Consider the following 15699-nt stretch of genomic DNA (forward strand, 5'->3'; position numbering starts at 1 on the left):
TCAGTACCTTCAGTCATCCTTGTCTTCATTCCAGCCTTGCTCCTGCTCCGGATTCCATCGTCTATCTTCAATCCAGCCTTGCTCCTTTCCAGTCCATGCTCGGGCATGCTTCGCCTGCCTCGGCACCTCTTCGGAGTTCCTCTGAGGTCAAGCCGTGGTCCAAGAACACACAATCCCCTGGAAAGTGGAACCGCTCTCCTAACGCTTCCTAACAGAAAGGTAAGAATATTACATGTGATCATGGTAGAGGTCCATTTGAAATGTTCTATCCAGCATTAGTCATTATATTTTATTTAGCTTTTTCTGATCCTTCCTAATGATCACAAACGTTCTCTAATTCATCTAATGTTAATCAGAATAATTATCCCATGAGCCAATAAGGAAAAATACCATTTATCCCCTTCTGTTTTGGGGATCTGGGGGGTATATATCTTAATACTCTGGTTTTCCTAAATATTTATTTATTTAGATAAATAGTCTATAGCAACGGCAAATAGTCTATAGCAACGGCATAACTCTCATAGCCATAAGGAAATGATAATGACAGTAGCAATTGTTGTAAAAGGGGATGCTGTACATAGCACTGCACAGCACAGTTCATACATGAAACAACAAGAGGCCAGAAATAAACTAAATGGAAATAATATTAAATATGTAGAAAATTTTAAAATTACAAAACTAAACAGTGAAGGAAGAAGCTGATTCACCAAGGTTATTTCCCATAGCCAAGGAAGAGGAGAGAAGAATTAAAGAGTCCTGCCCTGGGAGTGGTTATGTTCCTGCTGGTGGCATAGCAGAGATGGCTGTGCTCCTCCTTCCATCCCTCAGAAGGAGGGATGGAGGACTGCTGCTTTGGGAGGCTGGGATGCCTGTCTTCCTCCTCCAGGTCCTGCTTCTTCTCCAGCAGCTGCAGCAGGAAGATGTTGTGTCCTGAAAAGGAAAAGATGCATCATCAGTCAAGAAAACTTAATCCCATCCTTAAATCCCTTCACACAATATAGCAAACCTCATTCCTTAACACCTACGGAGGAGGAGAAGAGAGAGCTAACAGGAAGTGGTTCTCAATTAATCTGTTATATTGTCATTAAGGCCAGCCTTAGACATTCTGTTATATGTAAACCGATGTGATATACCATATCGAATGTCGGTATAGAAAAATAAATAAATAAATAAATAAGTGGGATTGGTAGAGGATGGAAACAGTGGCCAAGAAAAGATGAAGGGTACACTTTATACTTTTTTTTTTATTTTATTTTTATCCCATTTTTTTTAAATATTAGTTCAAAGCAGTTAAAATATAATTAGATAAAACAATAATTACCCATATCCCATTAAAATTTAACTAAATGTAAAACATTTAAAATATTTTGCCATACAAATAACAAAGACCAGTCAAAATGTAAACAGTTTACGTGCCTAATATCCTGGTCTGTGACACAAAGGGAAATCAAACATTTCTCCATATCAGTAAACAGCTATAACAGCACAGGAGTAAGCAGCTGAATAAAGCTTCTGCTTTACTGACTGCCCTGATGTTACTTAGAACAAAATCTTGGCACTGGCTAACAAGAGATGAGACTGTGGTGAACAGAAGCGGGGAGCAAGATGAGTGTAACTGGTTTCCAAAACAGGAGCAAGCTAGAGTGGTGGGGTCCTCAGTCTTCAGAAGCAAGCCTGGAGCAGAGAAGACCTCAGCAGCTGGAAGCAAGGCTGGAACATGGTAGGAGGTTCACTGCACATGAGAGCTGGGTAACCTTCTGGTTGCTGGGAACAGCTCCCTGGTTCCCAGCAACACCATTCATCTGAGCCCCCTTCAATCCCAACGCCCCAGAGTTGTGGCCACAAGGCTTCCCAGTCCAGTTCTGGCTCCTCTTATTGGCTAGTCCAGTGGTTAAGACTCCTTTACCTCCTAAATAGGAGTTGTGGCAGAGTCGGAATGCCTTGAGCCTTGCCCAGTCAGGTGGCATGTACAGGCACTGGTGGTGATAGAAAAATCCCCTGCACTCCTAGAAATACAGCAAAACCTGTGGGAGACTAATACTTCTCTAGTTCTGTTTGGACTTTAGGGTTTTGAATTCCTGTGCCACGATTAGTGCAAGGAAGTGGGGGGCAAGAGTAGCCCCAGCAATCCAGCTAGAATAAAAAATAAACAGGGAAGGGGACTTCCTTTTCAATTGACAGATCAAGGTAATATTCTCCTTTACAGGAAGGCGCATCTGCCTTACAGTTTTGAGTTCCTGGGTGATAGGAGATTTGGAAATCGAATTATGTAAAGAACAGTGCCCACCGCATTTGTCAGGGGTTCAAGGCTTTAACCAATGGACGGTACTCAAGATCGCAGTGGTCATTAATCATGTGCACCAGATGTGGGGCTCCCTGGAGGAAATACTTCAACTCTTGAAATGCTACCTTTCTGGTTAGCAGCTCCCTATGCAGGCTGGCATGACTGTGCTCAGTAGACAAATGTTTCCAGAACAGAAATTAACATGGACACTGCTCTTGTCTAGGGCCATGCCACTGGGATAATACTGCCCCCAGGACCAATAGTTGCATGCATCTTCACCACAGATGGAAGTGCCCGGTGTGGTTGAACAAGCAGAGGGGTGGGGGCATAGGCAGTTTTCAGGGGGAATCAGAGGCCTCTCAGAACCCCAATGGCCCAGCAGATTTACCTGTAGCCGTGCGTAAGTGAGGAGCAATGGGTCACTGAATTGATGGCTCCAGCAGTTTCACCTGCACCTTTATGTCAGGGTGGGAGGAGCAGGTAATTGCAGAAAAATCAGAGTGAAGAGGGAAGCATTTTAAAACCCTAACCTGATTCACAAGCCCTATTCAAGCCTCCTTTAGCTTTTTGCAGACTTCATGTTTGGATTGGTCCTAAGGACCATAGGATTCTCGCTCCTACCTACACTCTTTGCCACACTGGCAGTCTTAATCGCCAGCACAGGCCGTGGGAAGGAGGAAGGACAGCCAGCAAACCAGACATGCATGTCAGCCAGGTTATGCTGTTCTCAACCTGCGCACCCCCAGCCTTGTCCAATTTGGCTGGCACACAGCTGCCCACTAGTGCATCTTAGAACACTCTTCAGAAGTATGTAAAGTAATTGATATATAGATATGGATATGGAAAGCACATGGAATATTTTGTTTTAACGGCAGGGCTGATTGAGGTAAAGAATGTGTTGTTATTTTGCTCTGTCTGGCCAGGCCATCATGGCAGCACAAACTCTTTTCAATTTCAGTAAATATATATTGGATATATCCTGTTGCATGGGGCATCTTCCTAAAAACAGACTCAAAATTGGTCCAAACCAGGCATTGAGAAACCTTTACTCATCTTTTTATTCTGCGTCATCATTCTGCCCTTGTAAACTTTATTTTAGGAAAGCACTCATCATCATGCATCTGACTTTCAGAACCAATAACTCTGTAAAAAGATTTAAATTTAACTACTAATACAGCTACCATATAAACCCTCCATTGCATCATCTTTGCAACAGTAGCACTGCCTGCATGGTCAGCTATCTCTGCAACATTGCTTGTACAGTCAGATATTTGCAAATTAATTTCAACAAAAATTCTCATTTGTACAGGAGGTGCTTTTCCATATACCATCGGTCGCATCTCTCATGGATTCAATGTGCGCCCAGACTTGTGTGCTGTGGATAATAAAGCTGATCCGAGGAAATACCTTGGCTTGTTTTACACAGATTCACTTGTTCATGATCCATCTGCACTAAAGTTACTAGTAGATAAAATGGGAAAGGTAAGTTAGCATACTTCCTAAGATACTGTGCTATTGTTGCTTGTTGGAGCTTGTTTAAGTGGTGAGAGCACTGCTTCCATCAATAAGTTAAATTACATTTTAAATGATGTTGAAAATATACATAACCCTGAAACGCTTACCGACATTTCTTCATATTAATGATTGCATATTTAGTCTGTCCCTTTGGTAAAATCTCCATGCACACAGCTTACACTGCAAAAGTATACCAAACATATAGAAAAAGCCAGGTATGCAATGCAAGAGACTAACCATTTTGAAGTACATTACCAGGGACAACCACGCTGAGGTGCTGTGGTAATTACTGCACACAGAAAACAATCAAACCTAAAACTCTACATGTAGGAATCTTGTAGATATTTGGGCTGGTTAGTTCATTTTCAGCCAAAAACTGAGGTGCCTAGATTTGGCTGGAAAAGTGTTTATCTAAGCCAGTCAATATCTGGATGGCTAAGCTATGTTATGCGCCCCGCCCGCAGTTGTCACGTGCACGGACCTGCTCACCTTCATGGTTCCACAGCGGGTCCTGGGACAACCTCCTTTGCGGTAGTTGCCAGCCCTGCCAGGCCCCGGCATCCCGCGGTCGCCAGGCCTTCCACTGCGCACAGGCCTCATGCCGAGGCTCGGCGTCCTCTGCCATGTTAGCCACGCCCCTACGCGCACGCGCAGACTGCCCGGACTCATGTAGGGCCAAGGGCGGGTCTTAGTTCCACGGTGCGCCCTGATTGATCCCTCGATATAAGAAAGTTCCTGTCTATGCTTCCTTGCCTTGGCAATCGGGTTGGTTTGTTCTAAGATTGCCCCTGCGTTTGTTCCTGCTCTTGCCTTTTCCTAGTCTCGTTCCAGGATCCTTCTGTTCCAGTCCTGTTCCTGACTTGTTCCTGCATCCTAGTTCCTGCGCCCTGCTTGTTCCTGTGTTCGTCTGTCTGTCTACCCAGGTAGTACCCTCTGACTGTCTTACTGGTACTGACCTCAGCTTGCTCCTGACCTCCCTGCCTGCCGCCTGCCTCAAAGATCTCAGCTTGCTCCTGACCTGTCTGCCTCAAGACCTCGGCCTGCCTTTGACCTCGTCTGACCTCCGGTACCTGACCCCTGTTTTACTGACCATTCCTCGGACTGACCTCTGGATCTTAACTTTGCCTGCCTGACCTTGTCTCCAGATTCTGGCTCTGTTCCTCGCCTTGTCATCACCAACTCTATTCTGGTTCTCCTTTTTCCAACCAGCCTCCAACTTCGAAGCCGATCGCACTCCCTCTGTGTCTGTGGGCACGCCGGACTTTTATTCTCTCAGGAGACCCTGCGAGGCCCACCTAAGTCCAAGCGGCCTGGGTCCCTATGGGCTCCTCCCGGGGGGACCTCGGGCTTCCAGTGGTGAAGCTCTTCACAGCCTCTGTCTCCTCCAGTGCTCCGCCCCCTGGGGGCAGTTACCTCCTGTTCCCTTTCAGGAGGCATTCCTTCACTGTCCCAGGACAAGGGTCCACCCCCGAGAGCAAAAGGTTGCCAAGGCCATGGACTCGGCGGAGTCTCCCACCTCCAGGGCCTTACCAGGACTGGCCGCCACAGTGAAACAACATCATCAAGCTTTAGAGACGCTGGCCTCTTTGGTAGAAGAACTGCGTTCTCAATTACAAGATACAGCAATGGCCAACCCTGTGGGCCTCTCGGCCACTATGCTTCCCAAAGCAACTGTGGCACTTACTTCAGCCCCCCAGGTATAATGGGGATCCACGCTCCTGTCGTGGTTTCCTTAATCAGTGCTTTATGCAGTTTGCTCTACAACCCTCGTTGTTTTTGAAGGAGATCACTAAAGTCACCTTCATTCTGTCCCGTTTGGAAGGGAAGGCTCTGGCATGAGCCTCTCCCTTACAGGAATGTTCTGACCCCATCCTCTCCAAGCTATCTCACTTCATTGCTCTCTTCAAGCAGACGTTCGGAGACCCAGGTCGCATGGCTATCGCTAGTCATAACTTACTCCACCTCCGTCAAAGGTCAAGGACCCTCTCTGAATACACAGTGGAGTTTCGGACCTTGGCCACAGAACTTGGGTGGCAAGAAGATTGTCTGCAAGCCATCTTCCTAGATGGACTCTCCTGTGCTCTGAAAGATGAGATCTCTGTCCGTGAGACTCCCACGTCTCTAGAAGACTTGATCTCCCTTGTCGGGAGGATTGATCATTGCCTCCAGCAAAGACGCCTAGAAGTAAAGGCTCCACTCCCTCCTCCAGTATGCCCCACAAGTGCACCCTGCACTCCAGCGAAGACTCCTGCACTACCAACTTCCTCCATGGTAGAACCTATGAAAGTGAATTGTGGGCAATTGTCTCCAACCGAAAATCTCCATCGGTGAAAGGAGGGGCTGTGCCTTTACTGTAGCACTTCTGGACATCGTCTTCAGTTTTGCCCCATCCGTCCAGGAAACTGCAACACCTGAGCCTGGCGGAGGGCCTGAGCTTGGGCGCAACTGTTTCTGGCCCTCAACTCTTGCTTCCTGTATACCTGGGCATCAAGGCCCACACCTTTGTGACCACTGTTCTCATCGCTACCGGAGCGAGCGGTAGCTTCATTACGGACGACATCTTGAAAATACTAGAGGTATGGTTCGTTTATCACGAATTAGGCAATTTCAACGAAATACCCGTCTTGAAATCAGTTACCCTTCCAGATTTACCTCCACAGTATTCTGACTTCAGCGATGTGTTCTCTAAGCAGAAAGCAGATACCCTGCCTCCATTACATAAGTTCAACTGTCCTATTGAACTTCTGCCAGGCACTACACCTCCCAAAGGCAGAATCTATCCATTGTCCCAGCCTGAGACTCAGGCTATGTTGGAGTATATTAAAGAGAATCTAGAGAAAGGCTTTATCTGTCCATCTGATTCCCCTGCAGAAGCGGGGTTCTTCTTCGTGAAGAAAAAGGATGGTGGACTACGTCCCTGTATTGATTACAGGGGTCTCAACACAATAACTCGTAAGGATCGATACCCGCTACCCCTCATTAGCGAACTGTTCGATTGCCTCGAAGGGGCACGGATCTTTTCCAAGTTGGACCTGAGAGGTGCTTACAATTTGGTACGCATCCAACCTGATGATGGAAGATGGCGTTTAATACCAGAAACAGCCACTACGAATATGTGGTAATGCCTTTTGGGCTATGTAATGCTCCAGCCGTCTTTCAATGCCTCATGAATGAAATCTTCCACGATCTCCTGTACAATTTCGTAGTCGTATACCTCGACGACATTCTGATCTTCTCTAAGGACATAGAATCCCACAGTGAACACGTCCGCATTGTCCTCCAACGTCTGAGAGAGAATCATTTGTATACAAAACTGGAGAAATGTCTGTTTGAGCGGAATCGCTTACCCTTTCTGGGTTACATCATCTCTGATCATGGGTTCTCAATGGACCCGGAAAAACTTCAGGGATTCCGCGACTGGCCTCAGCCAGTAGGCCTTTGGGCGTTGCAACGCTTTCTAGGCTTCACCAATTATTACCAAAGTTTCATTGCAAATTATTCCTCCATAGTTGCCCCACTCACTGCTATGACTAGAAAAGGGGTCAACACCCGAGTTTGGATGCCTAAAGCAATTGCTGCCTTCCAGAGGATTAAAGAAGTCTTCAGCTCCGGTCCCTGTTTCTTTCATCCAGATTTCAAGCATCCATTTGTTGTGGAGGTTGACGCCTCAGCGATCAGCGCCAGAGCTGTTCTGATTCAACACTCTCCCATAGATAAGCTAATCCCATTCTAGTTTTACTCTAAGTTTTCCCCCACGGAACAACGTTACACCATTGGTGACCGCGAACTCCTTGCGGTCAAACTAGCACTTCAAGCGTGGCGCCATCTTCACTGACCACAAGAACCTCGAACATCTCAAAGAGGCTCAACTTTTGAACCCCCGTCAGGCCCGGTGGGCCTTATTCTTCAAGAGGTTTGACTTTAACCTTTGCTTTCGTCCTGGTTCCAAGAACTTGCGCGCTGATGCGCTGTTCAGATCATTCGAGCCTGAAGACGTCCCGGAAGTTCCTAGCTTCATTATTGACCCTGCTTGTATTTCCCTTACTGCGACTACCACAGTCCCTGTTGGAAAGACCGTCGTTCCTTGCCGGCTACGTGAGCGAGTCTTAAAGTGGGCCCACGACTCCAAACTGGCAGGCCACCCTGGTCGTGCCAGGGCCCCTGTAAATACTGCGAAGGCACTATTGGTGGCCTACCATGGTGCAAGAGTCACAAAACTTTGTGCCCAGCAAAAACCACCAACAGAGAAGCCTTGGGGCTTGCTTCAGCCTCTCCCAGCACCTACCAAGCCATGGGCCAGCATTTCGACAGACTTTATTACTGATCTACCTCCTTCCCAGAATAACATGGTGATTTGAGTCATCAACCGTTTCTCGAAGATGGGTCATTTTATCCCCTTGCCGGGCCTTCCTTCAGCCCCGGAACTAGCAAAACTCTTCCTGAAGAACATCTTTCGCCTCCATGGACTCCCAAAGGAGATTGTGTCCGATCGGGACCACAGTTTGCCACCAAGTATTGGCATTCCTTGTGTCAAAAGTTCGATATTTCCCTGAGTTACATGTCGGCCTACCATCCCTAGGCCAATGGGCAGGCTGAAAGAACCAATCGGACCTTAAAGACATTCCTACGCTCCTATCTAAATGATCAGCAAAATAATTGGTCGGATCTTCTTCCCTGGGCTGAGCTGTCACACAACACTCATGTTGCAGCAGCCACCGACATATCCCCGTTTGCAGTAGTCTTCGGACGGCAGCCCCGACTGCCTCTTCCTGTTCCTCTGACGGTTCCATCTCCAGCAGCTCAATCCATGGCTCAAACCATTTGCCAAGAGTGGACCCGGGTATAGGAGCGACTTTCGCAAGCTGCTGAATGCGCCAAGCGCTCTTCTGATCTCCATAGATGACCGGCTCCACTCTTTCGACCTGGCCAGAAAGTGTGGCTGCGTGCTCGACACATTCGACTGAGACTTCCCTCTCACCGTCTGATTCCAAAATACATAGGATCATTTCCTGTGATCCGAAGAGTGGGAGCTGTCTCATATCAACTCCAGCTACCTTGTTCATTGGTTCAACTTCAAACTCGATCGCGCTCCCCCTGTGTCCGTGGGCACGCCGGACTTTCATTCTTCCAGGAGACCCTGCGAGGCCCACCTAAGTCCAATCGGCCCGGGTCCTAAGGGCTCCTCCCGGGGGGACCTCGGGCTTCCAGTGGTGAAGCTCTTCACAGCCTCTGTCTCCTCCAGTGCTCCACCCCCTGGGGGCAGTTATCTCCTGTTCCCTTTCAGGAGGCATTCCTTCACTGTCCCAGGACAAGGGTCCACCCCCGAGCGCAAGAAGCTAGGCATTGGCTTTCTTTGAAAACTGACTCCTAAGTAGAGAAAAGAGAAATGGCAGCAGTAAAGGAAGAAATTAAGCAAGGCCCTAATGTGGATAACATTTCCATCATGGTCTATTTCATCCTTAAACAAAACAAAATTTCATTATAACAAAAAAGTGGGACATGTTGACGGAGAGGCAGCAGAAGGTGATATTTATAAGTAATGACCTTGCAAATGAAATTTGATGCTAGCGACTGCACAGAGAAGTAAAATGATATGAAAGAAGGTTGGAAACAAGGAGATGTGAGAATATTTCACACTGCTTAGTTTCCTGCTGTAGGTGCAGAAATTTGCATAGGATTATGATGACTAACCAATGGCAGAATAGCATTCAAAATGCCCAATATCAACCAATGACAAATCAGCTTTAAAAATGCTTGATGACATCATAGTATGCTCTGAGATTGTAATTGAACTGTCTCATTCTAAGCATTGGCGGCATCAAGGGCACATAGGAAGGGTAATTTTCCAAGGGGCTCCTGTGAGTAAGATAGTGCTTTACCAGCAGAAATGGCCCTTTAGAAAATTGTGCATTCAATACACATATAAGATTACCTTTATGCACATGCAGGCCACTCTCCTGTGTGCACGATTCTGTATTTAAATGAGGCCCAGCGGTAAAAACGGGCACAAGGAGGCGCTAGGGACACTAGTGCGTCCCTAGCGCCTCCTTTTGGCCCAGAGCGGCGGCTGTCAGAGGCTTTGACAGCTGACGCTCAATTTTGCCAGCGTCGGTTCTCAAGCCCGCTGACAGCCAAGGGCTCAAAAACCGGACGCCGGCAAAATTGAGCGTCCGGGTTTCGACCCGACAGCCGCCGGCCGACTTCAATTTTTTTTTTTTTTTACTTTTGGAAAGTTTTGGGACCTCCAACTTAATATCGCCATGATATTAAGTCGGAGGGTGCACAGAAAAGCAGTTTTTACTGCTTTTCTGTGTACGTTTTACTGCTTTTCTGTGCACTTTCCCAGTGCCCGAAGAAATTAGCGCCTACCTTTGGGTAGGTGCTAATTTCTGAAAGCAAAATGTGCGGCTTGGCTGCACATTTTGCTTTGTGAATCGTGTGGGAATACCTAATAGGGCCATCAACATGCATTTGCATGTTGCGGGCGCTATTAGGTTCAGCGGATTGGACGCGCGTTTTCGGCCCCTTACTGAATAAGGGGTAAGGGAAAATGAGCGTCCAGTGGCGGGTTAACAGTGCGCTCCGTCAGCCCACCCCCCAGCTCTAACTAATTCCCCCCCCCTATCTTTATTTTACAAGTTACGCCTGCCCGAGGCAGGCATGACCTGCGCACGTCGGCCGGCTGCCGGTGCGCCATGTTCCGGTCCGGGGGCTGGTCCAGAGGCCGCGGCCATGCCCCCAGAATGCCCCTAGGCTGGAACCACGCCCACAGCTCAGCTCCCGGAACGCCCCCAATGACCCGCTGGCCGCGACACGGCCCCCCAGGAAAGCCCCGGAACTTACATGCATCCCAGGGCTTGCGCGCACCGCCGAGCCTATGCAAGATAGGCTCGGCGCGCGCAGGGGGTGGAAGGGGCAACTTTTCGGGGGTTACACGCAAAACCCTTTGAAAATCTGCCCCTATGTATTTTTTCTATCTATTTTCACATTATACACACAGATAATTTACATGTGAAAATTAAGTAGGACTTCCCCGTTTAAGTCCCTATTTAGAGCAAATTTTCTAACATACGTAGGTAACCCATTTTGTGATTCCTCCAGCAGTTCACCCAATCCATCTCCAGGTCATCGTGACCCTCCTGATTCTTCAGTCTGAACTCACCCCCCCCCCCCCCCCCCCCCCCCCAGTTCTCCCACCCAGCTGACAGTACAAAATAAACACATTTGATATCACTCATGCAAGGTAATTAGCAGGTGTAAAATTATGTGAAACCGTTGCCCAATCTATACCCATCTCTTTTAAAACAGCAACTTCTGCACATAGATGTTGGCCCCTGCCCTGGAATGCCCTTAGACCGCCCCATTTTCACAAGTGTTTATTTGTGCGTGAACTCTTATTTCCGCCCGTATGCTTGTTTATAAAATAGCGTATGCGCATGTACATGCTATTTACACACATACACCATGGTCTTTTGAAAATTCAGCCCTAAGTGAACATGCGGTACTCCATGCTTTATCTTGCTGTGAAATGAAATCCATCACAAAATAAAAAAACCCCAAAATCTCACACAACAGATTCAGGTCAGGGACCTAAACAGTCACATATGACATGCCGGGGCAAATGCACGGGGTGAACTCCATGCCAGAGCAAAACCATACATCACAGAGAGCTTTATTTTAAAATTGCTTTTGTTAAATGCACAGAGGAAGGGGAAAAATATTTCTAAAGCAAAGACCTGAAATACGAAGCTCTTGATGAGATGAAACTGTTTTTTTTTAACCTAATTTATCATGGATTTTCCCCAAAGGAGCAGAATGTGAGGTAGGGAATCCATAATTAATCAGGTCCTTGCTCCTTAAGATTTGAACAGCTACTAAAAAAGAAATCCTCTTTCTGGCCTACTTGTGTGTTTGCAGAACACAGTCCCCATGGAGGTTAATGAAGAGGATTCGTTTTTTTAATTTAAATTGGGGACACAAAGGCATTGGGATTCAAGCAAACATTGAGTTTCATCAGCTAAACGGAAGTTAGAACCAGAGGATGAAATCGAGGGGATAGGCCCAAACCCCATGTTTTTCCCACATTTCTTCAGCTCATGATTTTTGCCAGGAGTGGAATTAATGATGAGCTGTGAAGTGGACTGAAAAAAATGAAAAGCACATTCATGCCCCTAACCCCCTGGCAGAACAGAGTCGAATGGGGCATACTAAACTCTCTCCCTGCTTTTCACATCAAGAGAGATGGTGAGACACTGAAAATAAAATAGGCTCTTGCTGCCTCATCCTGTGCAGCGGCTGTCCTCGGTAGGATCTATGAACTGGTGCCTTCTCCCTCGTCACTTAGGGGCATAGGTCCAGCTTTATTATTGTGGCTGGACCTCTGGTCAGCCACTAATTGACCCTAGCGCCTAGCCCTTAGGATTTAGTCAGCTTAGGTGGAGAGAGAGCATTCCTGCATAGGCCCTTCCTCAGAGGCAGTCTGTGGGTGATGATCTCCTAGTCCACAAGCAGGGCTTAGTCCTAGTTAGAGTGTGGAGGTGTAGATTTGGATTTTGAGGAAGGAGGAGGAGTGTTTTCAGTGTGCTCTCAAAGTTAGGCCCACAGCTTAGCACAGAGAGGGAGAGTCGCTGCTCTGCCAGGTCCCCCAGAAGTGGACTGGAGGGAAGAGAGAGAAACAGAAGGATTTTTGCAGTTTATTTTTTGAGGTTTTCGCCATTTTGCCCTCAGCCTTCTGACAGGCAGAATCCCCTGCTCAGTGGGTCAGGAGGGAGCTGTGTGCCTCTGCCCAGTTCAAGAGGAGGTTGTCCTGACTGTGCAGAGAGGAGAGAAGTGTTTTGATAATAGACTGAGTTTTACCACCAAGAGGGGAGGAAGCTGTTTCTGCCACCCTTCCTTGCTCTGAGCTAGAAGCTGTAAAGACTGCTTTCAGTGGCTGGCCTTTCTTTCAGGAGGGCTGCCTCTGTTTCTTGAAGAGGAGTCAAAGGGACAAAAGAGGAGGAGGACATCTGGAGACACCCCCCACCCCCCCATGGAGTTTCCACCCTGGGACACAGGACACTGCCAGGTTGGAGTGCAGGATTATTCGTGGACCTCAGGAACTGAGTAGGGGATCCCTCATGGTTAGGACACCACAGCTCACCTAGGACACTTATTCCCTGTCATGGAGGACAAGCCAGTTTCAAGCCCCTACCTGGAGGGACACATCCAGAGAGGCGGAGATCAATTGAATCCTGGCTCATGTAACTCTAAGGACCCTGGGATGTAACTGGACATTTCATTTGTTGCACCTCTTGATTATTTTGAACTCCAATCAAAGTAAACTTTAGTTTTAACACCCATCCAGAGAGTCCAGCCTGGTTTGTAAGTGTACCTGTCCCAAAGAGAAAGGGTAACACATAGGGATGTGAATCGTTTTTTGACGATTTAAAACAATCGTCAGATATATTTTAAATCGTCAAAAATCGATAGAGCCGCGAAACAATAGCAATTCCCCCGATTTATCGTCAAAAAATCGTAAATCGGGGGAGGGGGAGGGCGGGAAAACCGGCACACCAAAACAACCCTAAAACCCACCCCGACCCTTTAAAACAAATCCCCCACCCTCCCGATCCCCCCCCCCCCAAAATGGTTTAAATTACCTGGAGTTCAGTGGGGGGGTCCCGGCGCGATCTCCCACTCTCGGGCCACAGCTGCGTTAATAGAAATGGCGCCGGTGGCCCTTTGCCCTTACCATATGACAGGGCAAAGGTAGCGCCGGCGCCATTTTGTTTTTTGTCCCCCGACGTCAGGAGCATAGGAGATCGCTCCCGAACCCCCACTGGACCCCCAGGGACTTTTGGCCAGCTTGGGGGGGCCTCCTGACCCCCACAAGACTTGCCAAAAGTCCAGCGGGGGTCGGGAGCGACCTCCTGCACTCGGGCCGTATTGCCAATATTCAAAATGGCGCCGGCGCTACCTTTGGACCCCAGGTAATTTAAAACATTTTGGGGGGGGTTCGGGAGGGTGGGGGATTTGCTTTAAAGGGTCGGGGTGGGTTTTAGGGTGCCGGTTTTCCCACCGATTTACGATTTGACGATTTTTTAACAAAAAAACCCATGACGATCAGATTTCCCTCCCCCCCAGCCAAAATCGATCGTTAAGATGATGGATCACACGATTCACATCCCTAGTAACACACACCTTTGGGATACTACACAGCCCTGCCTGGGCCAAGAAAGGACCCACCCCTTGGGACAAGAATGTGGGGCAAGAGACTGTGGAGCAAGCCACGGTTAATAAATTCTTTTATGGCCCTTTGGAATTTGACACATTCCCTGGGAAAGGGTTGCACTATGAACTAGGTTCTTCAATTTTGTGCCTGTGAAAAAAAAAATCAGTAGTATTTAGACTGAATACAAAGGATACATCCATTATGTTTGGCTCTTCTCTAAGCCTTGTAGACTTTCATTATTTACACTGCAGGTTCATATATATCCCTGCATATGTACTAGTTTGACTGACTAGAAATATATCTGTCTTGTTCTTGAAACCTCTATCAAATTTTCCTCAAAGAAGCACATCAGGTTGAAATGTCCCTTTAAAAAAAAATTGTTTGCTGCTTTGTAAAAAAAAAAAAAAAAAAAAAAGCATCCTTGTGCAGTCTGGTACCGTACTGCATGATAATTCTCAGATTATGAAAACGTTGTCATGCGACATCTATAGGATGCAGGCGGTGGGGAATGGGTGGTGGAGGAATAAGAAAAAAAGACAGTAGGGAGAGAAGTGATGAAGCAGCGATTAAGGACAAGAAAGTTTACTTAGGGAATAGCCACTGCTATTAATTGCAGCAGTAGCATGGGATCTTCTTAGTGTTTGGGTAATTGCCAGGTTCTTGTGGCCTGGTTTGGCCTCTGTTGGAAACAGGATGCTGGGCTTGATGGACCCTTGGTCTGACCCAGCATGGCAATTTCTTATGTTCTTATGAATTGGGGACCTAATGTGTGCAAATCTATCTCATGCATATTCATTAGGGATACCCTGAAAACCTGACTGATTAGGTGTGCCTCCAGGAGAGGGTTGGCAATCACTAATCTACGTTGCTGCTGCTGCCGCAGCACCACATAGTCCACACTGTAGGAGGTCAGAGGTGACAGAAAAAACTGAACGGAACAAATTTCTCTCACCGAGTCTCGCCGAGTATCTTCATGTGATGACTTTCTTGTATAACATGTGGACTAATCTCAGCAAGGTGAATACCACTAGTGAAGCACAACAGGGAAGAAAAAGAAAGATTCATCCTGGCTGCACAACCCCCAAGATGAAAAGGTGCCCCGCCTATAGGACTAAACATGTTGACAATGATAGTGCAGACCCTTCAGGTGAAGAGATCAACCCTGGTACACCTATAGGCCATGCTGATCTTGTTCATGGACCTGCTGTAGCAGTTGACAAGGCCACAGAATTTAATGTAACATATATAGTAACATAGTAATGATGGCAGAAAAAGACCAAGTGATCCATCCAGTCTGCCCAGCAAGTTTCTTATACCATCATGGAAATAGCAATACCATTTAGGCTGTGCCTAATAGCACCTAGGGGAATATATGGACCAAGAGATTTTTATTGGTCAGGCCAAAGGATTAGGCTGAACGGTCTAATGGAGAATATTGATGGGAGGAACTTTATAAAAGGATGTGAATGCTGATAAGAACATGTTAAAAGAGGCTTTAAGACATTCAAGATATTTAAGGATTTGATTGTGAGAAATCGTAAAAGAGGAAGAAGAAAAATGGCTTTTTATTATTGTGCCATTAACTGCTGGTAACCTTAGAAAACTAAAAGTTAATGTTTTGGAAGGTACCTTTTGAATAAGGCTGCTTACTTAATCCCAGGGCATGGGTTCGTAAGTGTGAGTCTATCAG

At 47.1% G+C, this 15699-nt stretch overlaps 1 protein-coding gene across 4 annotated transcripts in view; it reads left to right on the top strand.

The window, feature by feature from the left end:
• ACMSD (aminocarboxymuconate semialdehyde decarboxylase) overlaps positions 1-15699 on the top strand; it is a 115347-nt gene that overhangs the window by 77042 nt on the left and 22606 nt on the right. For 2 of the 4 annotated variants that reach the window (XM_029605366.1, XM_029605368.1), the window contains exon 8: positions 3594-3766. In XM_029605366.1, the coding sequence (XP_029461226.1) occupies positions 3594-3766 (173 nt within the window). Of the gene's footprint in view, positions 1-3593; positions 3767-12747; positions 13119-15699 lie in introns of those variants that run through there. The other 2 variants (XM_029605367.1, XM_029605365.1) reach the window with 2 other exon arrangements.

Source organism: Rhinatrema bivittatum, chromosome 6 (assembly GCF_901001135.1).
Source record: "Rhinatrema bivittatum chromosome 6, aRhiBiv1.1, whole genome shotgun sequence".
NCBI lineage: Eukaryota > Metazoa > Chordata > Amphibia > Gymnophiona > Rhinatrematidae > Rhinatrema > Rhinatrema bivittatum.